We start from the raw sequence: 14351 nt of genomic DNA, 5'->3' as shown, positions 1-14351 counted from the left end.
GAAATCAAATATATTATTATTATTATTATAACTACACTGTAGCTATGTACGTATGACCAATAAAAGCCTTGAGCCTTGAACCTTGATTATGCCAAACATTAGCCGCTTTAGCTTAGCGGTGACATGAAGTCATGTGACTGGGATGTTTGTTAAAAGCTAACGTTAGCTTTTAAAAATCATAGTGGTGTTAGTATGTGGAGATCTTGCTCAACAAAACCTGTAAGTATTAGTATTAATTGTGTGTTTGCCAAAGATATTTCTTTCTGGTATTTTACAAAATCCAATTCTCATTGCTTTTTGTCGAGGAGCCCTTTCAATGCTATCTTCTGAGTTGGCCTACAAAAATATGTCTTAACTGCATCACTCTATCCCCAAGATGTTCTAAGTGCCAAAAACTCACGATAAGTTTTTAACAACACATGTAAAAAAATAGGTAAACATAATCAGGTAAATGGTTGTGTAAACAGAAGGTACACATGTACTAGGTGAGAGAGCACAAGTATATAACTTCCTCCTCTGTGTATGTTCTAGGCAACCAGTTGGAAGCCACGCTGGGTCTGTGTTGGCCGAACACATTGGAGACGGCCAGGGCGGGCTTTGAGGGCGTCCCCCCCGAAGAGCTGCCCCCCCTGAGCCGGCAGCCGACAGAACGGGCCATGGAAATACTGAAAATACTCTTCAATATCACATTTGACACCAACAGACGCAAGGTTGACGAGGTACTAAAAAGAAACGACACGTATTTAAAATGTGTTTGGATGTTCGAACTGATTGACTATGTTCCGTGGTAGACTTTGTACATTAATTCATAAGGATATGTCTTTTTCTTTTCCGACTTACCCGGAAGTAGCAATCATATCAAATGATCTCCAGGTGTTGGTACGTCCAAGCTACTGTATCTTCTGTCTGCATGAACACAGGATGACATCACATGTGGTGTGGCTGGTGTGTGTTGCACCTAAGAGTCTACAGCCTTCTCTCAGCTGTACAGTATTTGGGCTAATAGGGCTTGAGCTAAATGCTTAAGTTCACCACCTACCTGAGTTTAGCATGCCAATATAACAACATTTAATTGTTACCTGCTACTTATTACTAAACAAAAACTATAGCTGAGGCTGATTTGAAACCAGAGCATTGGACAGATTGAAACTATAGTCTGATGATGGCACTTGATGAAAAGTAGTTAACTTGGGGTTATAACATTCATCCTGAGGGGAACTAAATGTATTAACCCTTAGATGCATTAGTGGGTCTTTTTTGACTCTGTGAGGTGGTTTTCTTGAAGTATCTTTGTAATTACATTTTTTTATCATTTCATATTCCAGCTGTCAGAGAATATATCTCTTTGTGTTTTAAGATTCTCAGTCTTTCTTAAACATTTCTCCTGCAGGTAATTTCTCAGGAAGACACAGGTCAAAAGGTCTTCTGCCTTTCCTGTGGGAGGAAGGGTTTACTGCCCGATCTTTGTTTGTCCATCTGTTATTATTTAGAGTAAAAGCCCCGCGCTTCTAAGTTCCGCCCCTTCTCAGAGACCAGGTCCGAGCGGTTCTTTCTTTGTGTGGGCAGAATTGATTTGGCAGCCTGCATTAACAGTGCGAGTTGCTTTGTTAATCCTCCGGCCGTATTAAACTCTCAATAAATCCCAGTGTTTGACATTCAGAACTCCTGCTCCTCCCGTGTCTCTCTGAGTCCTGATTTCCATTGCAACAGAAGTTTCCCTTACACCAGCTATTCCTCAAAAAACCTGTTTTGGATATCATGCCTTTCAAAATGTTTATTTACATTTTAAGAAATTGTAGTTTTTGTATTACTACCCCAAGCTTCCATAAGTGGGTCTTTTTTGACGCGGTGAGGTGGTATCTTTGTAATTACATTTTTTTTATCATTTCATATTCCAGCTATTCCTCAAAAAACATGTTTTGGATATCATGCCATTCAAATTTTGTATTTACATTTTAAGAAATTGTAGTTTTTGTATTACTACCCCCAAGCTTCCATAAGTGGGTCAAAAATGACCCGCATGCATTTTCTATGGAACCCTATGGTAACCTTTGATTCTTATAATCTGTTGCTGTCAGGAATACATTCACTGTGGACCACACAGACTACATCACAAGTGACACCTCTCAAGAAGATTATTTTACACAGCAAGATCTGATACCTGTCAGTATAATAATAATAATACATTATATTTTGATAGGGCTTTTCAAGGACTCAAAATCACTTTACAATAAAAGGGAAGGTTAGGGTGGGGGGTATAGGACTATCAAACTTGATCAACCGGCATAGATTGATGGGGGGTGGGCTATGAGTAGACAAGAGAAGAGATGAGTTTTGAAAAGGGACTGGAATACTGTGAGGGTCTCAGAATAGCGGAGATCTTTTCATCAATACTGTATGTTCAAAACGATTTTTTTTTTCAAAATGTTAAAAAAAAGTCAAAAATTATAAATAGTGAAAAATTAAATATAAAATACTTCTAATGTGAACCAAAATATAATACTAAATATTATACAAGTGATTTTTCTTAACCAAAATGACAGAAATGGCATAAAACACATATTATTCTAATACGGGTCCTTTTTGACCCACTTATGGGTAGGGTCCAGTCACTCGTGCATCTAAGGGTTAACAAGGTTTTTGCCAATGAATCATGGCACAATTTAGATTTTTAGATATTTAACTGAATAAATAGAGACCTTGGAATCAGGGTTTCCGCTAGGATTTTTTCTCGCCGGTCAAATGTCCGGGCAGAATTAATTTTACCGGACTAATTTGAAACTTACTGGTCATATTTCAATAATAATAATAGTTGTGTAGCAGAGTTTCCGTTAGCAGGTAATTACCGGACTATGAGCAGATATGCTTCAGTTTAAAACTCAGTTCACGGGCTCATTTTTATATTGCTTCAGTTTATAATCGTAACAGATCGAAAAATTCAGATTCATTTTTCAATAAATGATGCCACAAACAACAAACAACATAATTATTACATTCAAACAAACTACTTGTAGTAGATAACGTACATTATTCAGAAGTTTACATCAACTTTGAATAATAACACGGGAGAAACGGAACTCTCCCTCCCTCTCTCTCTCCTGACAGCACGTCAGTTTCTCATGCAGCTCCTGCAGCTCGCTAAACAGAGGGCGGGGCTTCAGGTGATCCTGCAGAGCTGCGTGTCTCGGTCAGACTCAGCAGCTGATCTGATCTCTCTCGCGTCCGGTTATACTTCACTCGCGTTTATGTCCATATCGATCAGATCCAGCTCTCCTGATCGGCCTTTATAGAGAGCACCGATCAAACTATTAAGAGTGAATATCGGCCGATAATGACCGGCGGCCGATCGATCGGAGCCTCCCTAATTATTACCAGACATTTTGACCGTCAGGTTTTGAATTTACCGGTTTTTTATAAATTTTACCAGCTAAAAACCGGTAATTACCGGCTAACGGAAACCCTGCTTGGAATATAATGGGATGCCCAAAGACATTATAATTCATCCTCCGGAGATGAAAACACCTGAAATCCATTGACCATTAGTTTAATTTATAACATAATGTCATATTAAATTAAATGATGTGTTTTTATGCACAAATCTTAGTTTGTAAAGTAACTAGTACCAAAAAAGTGTCAAATAAATATTGTGAAGTACAATTTTTCCCTATTTTCGTCATAGTTGAGTTGAAGTATAAAGTGGCAGTAAATGTACTTAGTTACATTACACCCCTGCCACTGACTAAACAAAAAGTCAGGGTAATACAAAAATGTCAATTTCAGAAAACAACAGAACATTTGTCAGTCAGATTTCTTAGCTTTTTACACACAAGCAAATGCAAATATACAATGAAGACACGTTTACAGTGATGGAGGTTGTTTTAGGAACACGTGACCAATGTGTGTGTGTTGCCTGTCAACCCCTCCCAACTTTAGTTTTATGAGTCAGGAAAGAATGCAAGAGAAAGGTGGTGGAGTTGCTATTTTGTTCAATGATTCCCTTCAATGCAGGAAGACATCTTATGGGAACTTTGCTTCTTTTGAATGTGTGGCCCTTCAGCTGAAATGCTCCTCTCGAGCTCTGTTCCTAAATATCTATAGACCACCCAAATACTGTGCAAGCTTTTTTGATGACTTTACTGAACTGCTGTCTATAGTGTGTATTGACTTTGACCGTCTAGTCATTGTTGGGGATTTTAACATCCATGTTGACAACCCCCAGGACAGAGGGGCTAAAGAACTGTTTTGTGTTCTTGATAGCTATGGACTGACTCAGCATGTGACGGAGCCCACGCACAATAAGGGGCACAATCTGGACTTAATTATCTCAAAGGGTCTGAATATCTCTAAGGTTGTGGTGACTGATGTTGCACTCTCTGACCATTCCTGTGTTTTCTTTGAGAGCTCTATTTCTGTTAACAAATTGTTTCAAAAAGAGGTAACCACAAAGCGATATTTAACTGAAAATACTAGGGAAATGTTTACTCAGAATTTTTCTTCCACACTTGCCCCTGCTAACATCTCAGTAGATGAGCTAGTAGATCATTTTGATTAAAAAATTAAACATGTTATAGATGCCATTGCTCCAACTAAGGTAAAGGAAGTGTCTGGCAAGAAAATATCTCCATGGAGAAAGGCCATGACCGTGAAAACAGAAAAAAGAGAATGTCGAAAAGCTGAACGCAGGTGGCGAAAAACAAATTTCCAGGTTCACTTTGAAATCTATAAAGAGAGACTTGGCCTTTATAATTTGGAATTGAAAAATGCACGACTATCGTTCTTCTCTGACATCATTACCAAAAACAAAAACAACGCACGTGCCTTGTTTGCTACCGTCGACAGACTAACTAACCCCCCAGTGTAAGTAGCCTCTGAATTTCTATCCACCAGGGCATGCAATGAATTTGCCTCCTTCTTCACTGACAAAATTCAGAAAATCAGACAAGCAGTCAGTGCCTCTGCATCAGGTACAGCAAATATGTTGTCCCTATGTCCACCTAATATAAATTCAAACACCATGACACAATTCCATCAGATTAATGATAAAAACATTATTCAACTTCTGAAATCCTCCTCTTGCTGCCTTGATATTATTCCAACAGGATTTTTCAAAGATGTTTTGCCTTGCATGGCCTCAGATCTACTTCATATAGTAAACAAATCTCTTCACTCAGGTATTTTTCCACAGGCCCTGAAAACTGCAGTCATTAAACCGCTCCTAAAAAAGAATAATCTATATGCTTCAGTAATGAACAATTACAGGCCCATATCAAACCTGCCATTTCTAGATAAAATCATTGAAAAAGTTGTTTTTCAACAGTTGAGTAACTTCTTGCATTTAAATAACTGTTTTGATGTGTTCCAGTCAGGCTTTCGTCCAAACCACAGCACTGAGACTGCTCCTGTAAAGGTCTTCAATGACATCCACTTAAACACAGACAGTGGCAGAACTTCAGTGTTAGTGTGGGGTACCTCAAGGCTCCATCTTGGGGCCTCTTCTATTTAACATCTACATGCTACCACTGGCTTAGATAATGAAAAACAACAAAATAAGTTACCATAGCTATGCGGATGACACACAAATGTACGTAACAATTTCACCAGGAGACTATGCTCCAATTCAAACACTGAGTAAGTGCATTGAACAAATCAATGACTGGATGTGTCAGAACTTTCTCCAATTAAACAAAGATAAAACTGAGGTAATGGTTTTTGGAGCCAAGGCAGAACGTATAAAAGTTAGCGCTGAGCTTCAGTCTGCAATGTGTCACAGCAGGATTTGGAAAAGCTTGTCCATGCTTTTATCTTCAGTAGAGTCAGAACTAAACATGGTAAAGCAGCGTTCAGTTATTATGATGCTCCAAATATCTGGAACAAACTCCCAGAAACCTGCAGGTCTGCTGCAACTCTGACTACTTTTAAATCCAGGCTGAAGACTTTTCTTTTTGTCGCTGCTTTTAATTGAACTATTCACATCTTAGACTGCACTGTAACTTTTATCCATGTATTTTTTCTTTTAATGTTTCTTTTATTATCTTTTCTTTTTAATGACTGTTTTTAAATGCCATTTTCTTAATGTCTTTCATTTTTTGTAAAGCACTTTGAATTGCCTTGTGTTGAAAGGTGCTATATAAATAAAGTTGTCTTGCCTTGCCTTACCTTGCCTGTGTGTGAAGGGGGACGCAGCAGAGTACAGACATGTGGGGGCCATCCTGAGACACTGTCTGCTGAGCCAGGCAGAGGGAGAGGAGCGCAATGAGGAGTTCCACAGGTACGAAAACACACGCTTCACTTGCACAACTGATTCTCTGTTCATTCATTCATAAAGCAATTTATCTCTCTCCCTGTTCTCTCAGCCATACTGTTAACCTGCTAGGAAACCTCCCTCTGCCCTGTCTGGATGTTCTGCTGGTGCCCAAAGTGCAGCAGGGCTCTATTGAGTACATGGGGGTCAACATGGATGCTGTCAACATGCTGCTGGAGTTCATGGAGAGTAAACTTGACCAGGTGAGACTGCACTCTATGGGTATGTAGGTTTAATACCTCTAAATCACATTGATGTTGCCTGATTGGTAATCATTCTTATTTATTGGGAAGTAAATAAACACACCCAGGCACACTGCTGTAAGGGTGATGTTTGTCACTATAGCTGGAGTATGTATGGAGGATTAACTGATGAACCAACCCAGTCTCACATCTAAACGTGTACTAAGTACGTTGGTCCACAACTTGGGACGTAGTATTTCTACAAAAACCCCTCTGAAATTGTAGGATCAGAGAAATATAAAAGTCAGCCGAATTAGTGTTGAAACTGCAAGGAGACGTATTGTGTGAAAAGAAATGTAAGATGTTGTTTAAAGGCTGATATATTTATGATCCAGTTCACGTATTCAGTTTTGGCGGCAGTTGTTCCTGTTTGTCTAGAAGTCTTCTCATCAGGGCTCTATAAATAGAGAACTACGGCAGATATGTAATATTTAATGCAGCCGAACCGTGTATTACAATGCCGTTATGTGATGACTTTCAAAGAGAAAAGCAAGCACACTCGGAATAAAGTGTTATTTTATTTTTAAAAAATGTTTTCGGATTTCACATCGCATAAACACCATTTCCCAAAGTGCATTGCGGCTAAACCATCCAATCACCGAGCTGAAGATCTTGCCTACGTCTGTTTCCGGTATTTCTTTATGACGATGTGATGTGAGATATGAGACTGGGTTGGAGAATTGCACAGGGGAAAATAACGTATCTATGCCACAATTTTAGATGCGGATTTTGTTAAACTAATACGTTTGCGCTGTGGACCAACACTATAAATTGACGGGGAAGGGGGCAGCAATAAAGATAACGCCATTAAACAGTTACACAACATAACAGAAATAATATCGATAGCAGCGTCCCTAGTAACCACCTTGGTAACAATGAAAACGTTGTATGTATACTATCCCAAGTTGTGGACCAACGTAGTTATTATACATTTAGATGTGAGACTGGGTTGGATGAACGGTGTCTATGTGATCAAGTAGCAAAATAATAGGGTGGCAATGGCATCTGGTTGCTACACATTTCTAGTGGACTGCATTAATATAGCGCTTTTCCAGTCTTTAAAATACCTCAAAGCGCTTTACATTTCCAAGTCAGCATTCATCCATTCACACACATTCATACAAGGTGCCACCTGCTCAGGGAGACAACATTCACACATGCTCACACACTGTTGGTAAACAATTAAAATACCTAATGGATCATGTTCCTGACAGAAAGCAGTGGAGAAGAACTAGTTGCATTTACATTGTACTTCAAAAATCATTCTGGTTAGCTACGATGTAGGTCTCAGAAGTTGATGACAAAGCTGCTGATTGGCTGATTGTTCGGAAAGTTGAGAAGCCAGTTGTGTTTTGGCTTAAAGTAGCACTCCACCAATCTTACAAATAAAGGTCAGTTACTTATCATGAGGAGTATCTATAACTCTGTGAAAATATTAATATAATGGTATATGGTATATTGACTTAATTTGTATCAGTTTTTTTTCCAGTTTTGCAATCTCTCAATCTCACAATTATCCATTCACCCACACCTGTCTGCCATACAGAGGCAAACAGAGGTGGGAGAAGTACTCAGAACTGGTACTGCGTAAAAGTAGAAGTACCAGAGTGTAGGAATACTCTGTTACAAGTACACGTCCTGCAATTCAACATGTTACTCAAAAAGAAGTAAAAAGGTATCAGCATACAAATATAGTGAAAGTAGTGACAGTAAAAGTAGTCATTGTGCAGATTGGTCCATGTCAGAATAATATATATATATGTTTTATAATGATTGATCATGAAAGTGTTCTCAAAGCTGGTAAAGGTGCAGCTAGTTTGAATGGCTTTGTATACTGCAGGGTAGCTGGTGGATTTACTCCAGGTGGAACTAAAGTCTGATTTAACACTTGATTATATTTCACATCATTCATCCACATCTGTAGAGTAACTAAAGATATTAAATAATTGTAGTGGAGTAAAAGTACACCATTTACCTCTAGTAGCCCCACCCCTTTTCCCACTTCCAGTTTGAACACAAATGCAAAGTAATAGCACATCCACTCTCACGGTAAGTACCTACACAAAATAAGGCAATGTGGAGATTCAAAGGTGAATGCCAGGTGCCATCTGCTTAAGAAGACTAACATTCACACACACTCACACACCGTGGCAATCGGGAGAAATGTGGGGTTAAGTATCTTGCCACATGGACTTTTTGATTTGAGGAAGACCATCTCCCTCCTGAGCTTATCTTTAGTTGTGAGCAGACACTTCTCGTGTCCATTAAGCACAGCCTCACACATCCAGAAGTCTCTAAATGTTCCATTGACCTCCTCATTTGATTTTTGCATTTGATTTACACTGTCCCCTGTGCTGTGACATTGTATTAATATTGTACTCACATGGTGTGTATTTTCATTCTAGAATTGATTTCATCTCTATTTCACATGAAACAGTGTTGATGAAACTTACTTGCTGTTACAGTATAGCTGAGTTTTTTCATGTATAATGCAGTAACATTGACTCCCAGGGGCTTAAGCTGAAGGAGACCCTCCTCCCATCCCTGAACCTGCTGACTGAGAGTGCCCGAATCCACCGAGAGACCAGGAAGTTCCTCAGGTCAAAGGTCAGTGAGGAAGACAGAATGAACATTGAAACGATTAATGATGAGTTTTGTTTGTGTTCAGGTGGCTCAGGTGTGTGTGTGTGTTTAGGTGTTGCCCCCACTGCGTGACGTGAAGACCAAGCCTGAGGTGGGCAATGCTGTGAGGAACAAACTGGTGCGCATTATGACGCACATTGACACCGACGTCAAGGACTGTGGAGCTGAATTCCTCTTTGTTCTCTGCAAAGAAAATGGTGAGACAAATATCTGTTTTGCTAATAATTCATACACATTTTTTTTATTACGTTGGCTCAATGTGTCATCAAACATCTTGATTAATCAATTGTAAAGGTTCTAAAGAATGTAAAAGGTTACGGCTACAATCAAATGCTCGTTGTATTGGTTTTGTTGACATTGCAGTAATGTATTGGCAGAGGTGGAAGAACTACTCAGTTCTTAAAAGTAGAAATACTACAGTGTAAAGAATACTCTATTACAAGTAAGTGCTGCATACAAAATCTTACTTGAGTAAGAAGGTCAGCCAGATAGGGGGGGGGGGGGGCAGGTTATGTAGGGCTTTGAAAGTGAGCAGTAGGTTTTTGAAGTTGATACGGGATTGAACAGGGAGCCAGTGGGGTTGGATGAGGATGGGGGTGATGTGTTCGGAGGCCTTGGTGCCGGTGATGATCCGGGCTGCATGCATTCATGTGTTCATCACAGTTGCTAAAGTTAGAGCTAATTGATTCACTTTGTATACTGCTGCTCAATATCATAACCTATCATTCTATCACAAGTTTATGTATTAGTTTATGTTTATTTTGTATTAACGTATAATATGAATATGTAACTAATCTTGTTTAATAATTGTTGAAGGTAAAAAGTACAATATTGGCTCATTAACTGTGGTGGAGTAGAATTATAAAGTAGCATTAAATGGATATACTTAAAGTGGACCTATCATGCTATATTTGAAACATATATTGTAGGGCCATACCTATATAAAGTATATACTTTTTTATTTATTTTTTAAATACCAAACAGATCCTGCATTTTAGCCATGCCTCAGAATTCAATGTACCTGCCCGCGAAATATTGGACAAAAGAAACTCGGCTAGTATTGTCAACTAAATCCATAGTATTACAACAAAAGTGCTTTAAACGAGGTAAGTTACAAATTGATGTTCTCAATGGCCAAGTGTGGGATTGAATATTAAATTAGTTTAGATTTGATGTATTGTCCCCAGGGGGGAATTCATTTTACAGCACTGTGAAAAGAATATGAAATCAACAATAAGACAGACAACTACAGATAGCACCACACATGATGGTTACCTGTTATTATTTAGGGCTGCCTGTATGGATCAGGCTTTTGCCAAAGCGAGCCCTTTTACTATAATAATAATAATAATAAGTATGTATTATATAAACCGTATTGGTACAATAAGCGACATCTAGTTGCGGATTGTGGAACATTGATCTGATTTTTCTCATGGCAGTTATGGTGCATTTCCACTACACGGCCAAATAGAGACAAACCAGGGGACTTTATTTTTGATCCGTGTCCGTCCATTTGGTGTAGTATTTTATCTTATATTACAGTTTGTCTATATATTATTCACTTTCTTATGAAATGCCAGGTTTTAGGCCTTGGTTTGAACATTCAATCCTAATAAAAAATCAACCAGATTAATTGTTCTTTAATCCTGATATAGAGTAGATAGTAAGTAAGTAAGTAAATCTGATAGGAAGACGAGTTAAGGGATAGAGGAGAAAAGGTTATGGTATAATTACAGAGCCTGTCAATTTATACATTGAGGAAATCAATGTTAGTCTGTTAACCAAAGTGCAGCCATCTGATAATGTACTATATATTATTAAAGATCAGAGGAACAGAACAGAATGAGAGGGGTGAATCCGGAATACAAATAAAGAAGCAAAGAGATTGTAGAGCAGTGAGAAGGAAAAAAGCTTTGTGTGTCAAATAATTACATTGCCAGTATTTTTCGTTGTTGTGAAAAAAAAATCGCCCCCTCTGATTTTTTAACAGCCCCCTCAGTCATTTCATCCTGGAGCTGGGCCTGCCTTCATGCCGATCTAGATCCCTCCGCTTCGTGTCGGGCTCCTGATCAGCCTGTCGGTGTTCTTTTCCCCATAATGACCGCGTCGCTGCACATTATCTCTTACATAGGACTATATAGCAGTGGCGAGCCGTCAGGGCCCTCTAGGCCCTCTGTGAGGGCCTAAGATATTCTAACAAATAATATTTGAAAACATTAAAAAAATATATATATATTATTTTTATATATTTTTTTGTTCTTACATTTTTCATTAGTTTTACCAAAATAACTTGATTTAATTGTATTTAAAATAATATTTCCAAAGAAATAAATCCTTCGAATCTGCCTGTTTAGTTTCTGTTGGAATGTGAAGGGTTAAATGCCGTCTCTGCGAGTTACTAGGCTTGTTTGAGACGTGTTGCGGCTCGCCTCGAAAGTAGACGAGAATAGCCGATCGCAGCCGGGGGAGGTCTCAAAAAGCTCGCCTGAAGTCGGACAGCTCGGAGTCGGCTTCGTCTTCTTCTTCTTCTTCTCTCGTTTTTTTGGCGGATTGCAAACAACTTTGATGCCCCGGCCACACGAGGACGAAAACGGTCGTTTGCGTTACTGTTTAGTGTCATATAGACCGCTCTGCCACACGAGGACGACAGAATACGGCACTAAACGACTGCGGAAATGATAATGGGTCCCAAGGTGGATCGAACGGCATACGCAACGCTCTGGGGGGTCCAACGGCTCCTTGTGTACGCCCTATACGATCATTTTCTGATAATGATGAGGCAATAGCCCCGCCTCTCCCCACCTCTGCTGCTCACCCCGCGTCAAAGTAAACTGCACACTGAATTCAGATTATTTATCTTTCTCTCGATATGGACATAAACGCGAGTGAAGTCTAATCTGACAGGACGGAGACACCTCTCAAACCGGTTCCCTCGGCCCCCACCGCGGAGAATAAACAGAAGGGCAACCATGACAACCATGCTTCTTCGCTGCTTTTGTGGAGGAAGTTACAGCGCCACGTACAGGCTCCTGCATATGTACTGCAGCTTCTCCAGCGGTTGGAGCTAAACGGAGCGGTCTCGTGTGGGCAGACACTATCCGGATGACTATTGCGTGTGGACGGAAGCTTTTTTGCGATTGCGTTTGCGTTAATCCTATGCGTTTAGCCGTTTTCGTCCTCGTGTGGCCGGGGCATGAGGTGCATACTGCCACCTCCGGAGTCGGCTTGACTCGGTTTGCATTTATAAAGAATGCACACATGTGTTCAATCGTTAATGTCAGATATGTACTAAGTAAATAAATCTGTTCCTGCTCAAGATTAGATTACACTTTATTGTTATTGCACATATTACAGGTACTGAGACAACGAAATGCAGTTTAGCTTCTAACCAGGTGCAACAAGCAGTGAAGTGGAAAGTAATGTACACAATCTACAGAATAACATATAGAATGAATTGAATGATGAATAAACAGTGGGGTATGAATACACTAGATATCAGCCTGTGAGCAGTATGAACAGTGTGTATGAATATGCTAAGATATATAAAGTATGAAAACGGTAAGCAGTATAGTATAAAATATATAGATATTCATTTCATGATGATAAACATTGTGGAACAATGATGACAAATGGGAATGGAAGTGGCGACGTAAAACTGACACAAAACAACAACAAACTTTAGCCGAGCCAATTGGAGAGTTTCATCAGCAGCACGTGGTAAAAACCACCAATGAGCGCTCAGCTCGAGATACCAGCGAGCCGTTTCCCATCAAGCATTTCGCTCTCAAGGCTGCGGGCGTCTTTGTCCCGCGAGATTTCAAAGTCTCATGTGGGCGAGCCTCCAGAGCAAGTCGGACAAAATGACTAACCATCATGCAACGCACTAGCAAGACGTTGATCGCAACTGCGCAGGTCTTGCTTGTCTCAAACAAGCCTACTGTGAAGACGGGAGAGCTTGGTCCCTCTCGACATTCACAGAGGGCCAGCTATAGTAACTTAATGAGAGCGTAATGTCAAATGACAGTACAATTGACCAATCATATCTTCCCTCTAAATGGGCGGGCTTTATTTTCGCGGACTTTATGACAAGTTCCGCCCGCTGTGAGGTCTATGCAAGTGGTGCAGTGACGCGTCCTAAAACCCGGAAGTAAGCTGCGCTCGGATTCCCTCGACAGAAAGCAATGGGATTTCTCCATAGGATTTTGGAAAATAGCTGGAAATAAGGTCTGTGGAAAACGAACCTGTTAGATAAATGCACGTTTTGTTCAGCCGGATGATATCCACATGTCTACCCTACTTTTATTATTTTCGAATAATAAATCTAATTGATAGATATATGATCGATAGATTTATGATTAACATAAGTTCGTTCATGATGGCTCACTTCAGTGATAGTGATGACATCATTGCGAAATTATTAACCGAGTCATTTTCAAGATTGAGTTACAATGATAAACTGGAGTGGCAGTGGCAGACTACAGCGCTTACAGGCCTGGCATATGTACTACAGCGTCTCCAGCGCTTTCGAGCAGCAATGGGCGGCCGTGGCCCAACCTCTCATTCCCCTGATAGGTGGAGAATTGACCAATAGCCGCAGCGCCACCGTCCTGACTTCAGGACAGTGTTCAAATCTGGATCAGTCTGTATCAGATCCGTTTTGGATATGGAGGAAAATAGAGAGGGTTGTGTTTTCTGACACTTGGTGAGTTCCCTGGAACACCGGGGACACATATTCATGTATAAAAGACGTACAAAAGTGCATTTTGCATGATAGGTCCCCTTTAAGTAAAGTAAAATTACCCCAAAATTGTACTTAAGTACAGTTAAAACAGTAATATTTGTATATTACTGTTTTACCTGTGTTCTTTGCTCTATCCAGTTTCAAGGTTCATTAAGTACACAGGATACGGGAATGCTGCCGGTCTGCTGGCTGCCAGAGGACTGCTGAGGGGGGCCAGAGACTCTGGGATCTACTCTGAGGATGAAGAGTCTGAGACAGAGGAGTATAAAGAGGCCAAGGCCCAGTAAGAACCACCAACACACTGAACTCAATCTCCCTCACAATGCAGGAAAGAGTTCCCTGAAAACGTAGCAGACCCCACCCCACATTAAGGTTTACCAGGTATTTATTACCGAAAACACCAACGCTAAGCCAAAGGTGGCTA

General features: G+C 40.0%; 1 protein-coding gene across 1 annotated transcript in view; it reads left to right on the top strand.

Annotated features, from left to right (window-relative positions):
- ric8a (RIC8 guanine nucleotide exchange factor A) overlaps positions 1 to 14351 on the top strand; it is a 40800-nt gene that overhangs the window by 22840 nt on the left and 3609 nt on the right. Inside the window, exons 7-12 of the mRNA XM_034085439.1 lie at positions 532 to 719; positions 6174 to 6268; positions 6354 to 6504; positions 9055 to 9150; positions 9239 to 9383; positions 14066 to 14210. Of these exons, the coding sequence (XP_033941330.1) occupies positions 532 to 719; positions 6174 to 6268; positions 6354 to 6504; positions 9055 to 9150; positions 9239 to 9383; positions 14066 to 14210 (820 nt within the window). The remainder of the gene's footprint in view (positions 1 to 531; positions 720 to 6173; positions 6269 to 6353; positions 6505 to 9054; positions 9151 to 9238; positions 9384 to 14065; positions 14211 to 14351) is intronic.

This window comes from Pseudochaenichthys georgianus, chromosome 6 (genome assembly GCF_902827115.2).
Source record: "Pseudochaenichthys georgianus chromosome 6, fPseGeo1.2, whole genome shotgun sequence".
NCBI classification, from domain to species: domain Eukaryota; kingdom Metazoa; phylum Chordata; class Actinopteri; order Perciformes; family Channichthyidae; genus Pseudochaenichthys; species Pseudochaenichthys georgianus.
This window is presented reverse-complemented; position numbering and strand designations above follow the sequence as displayed.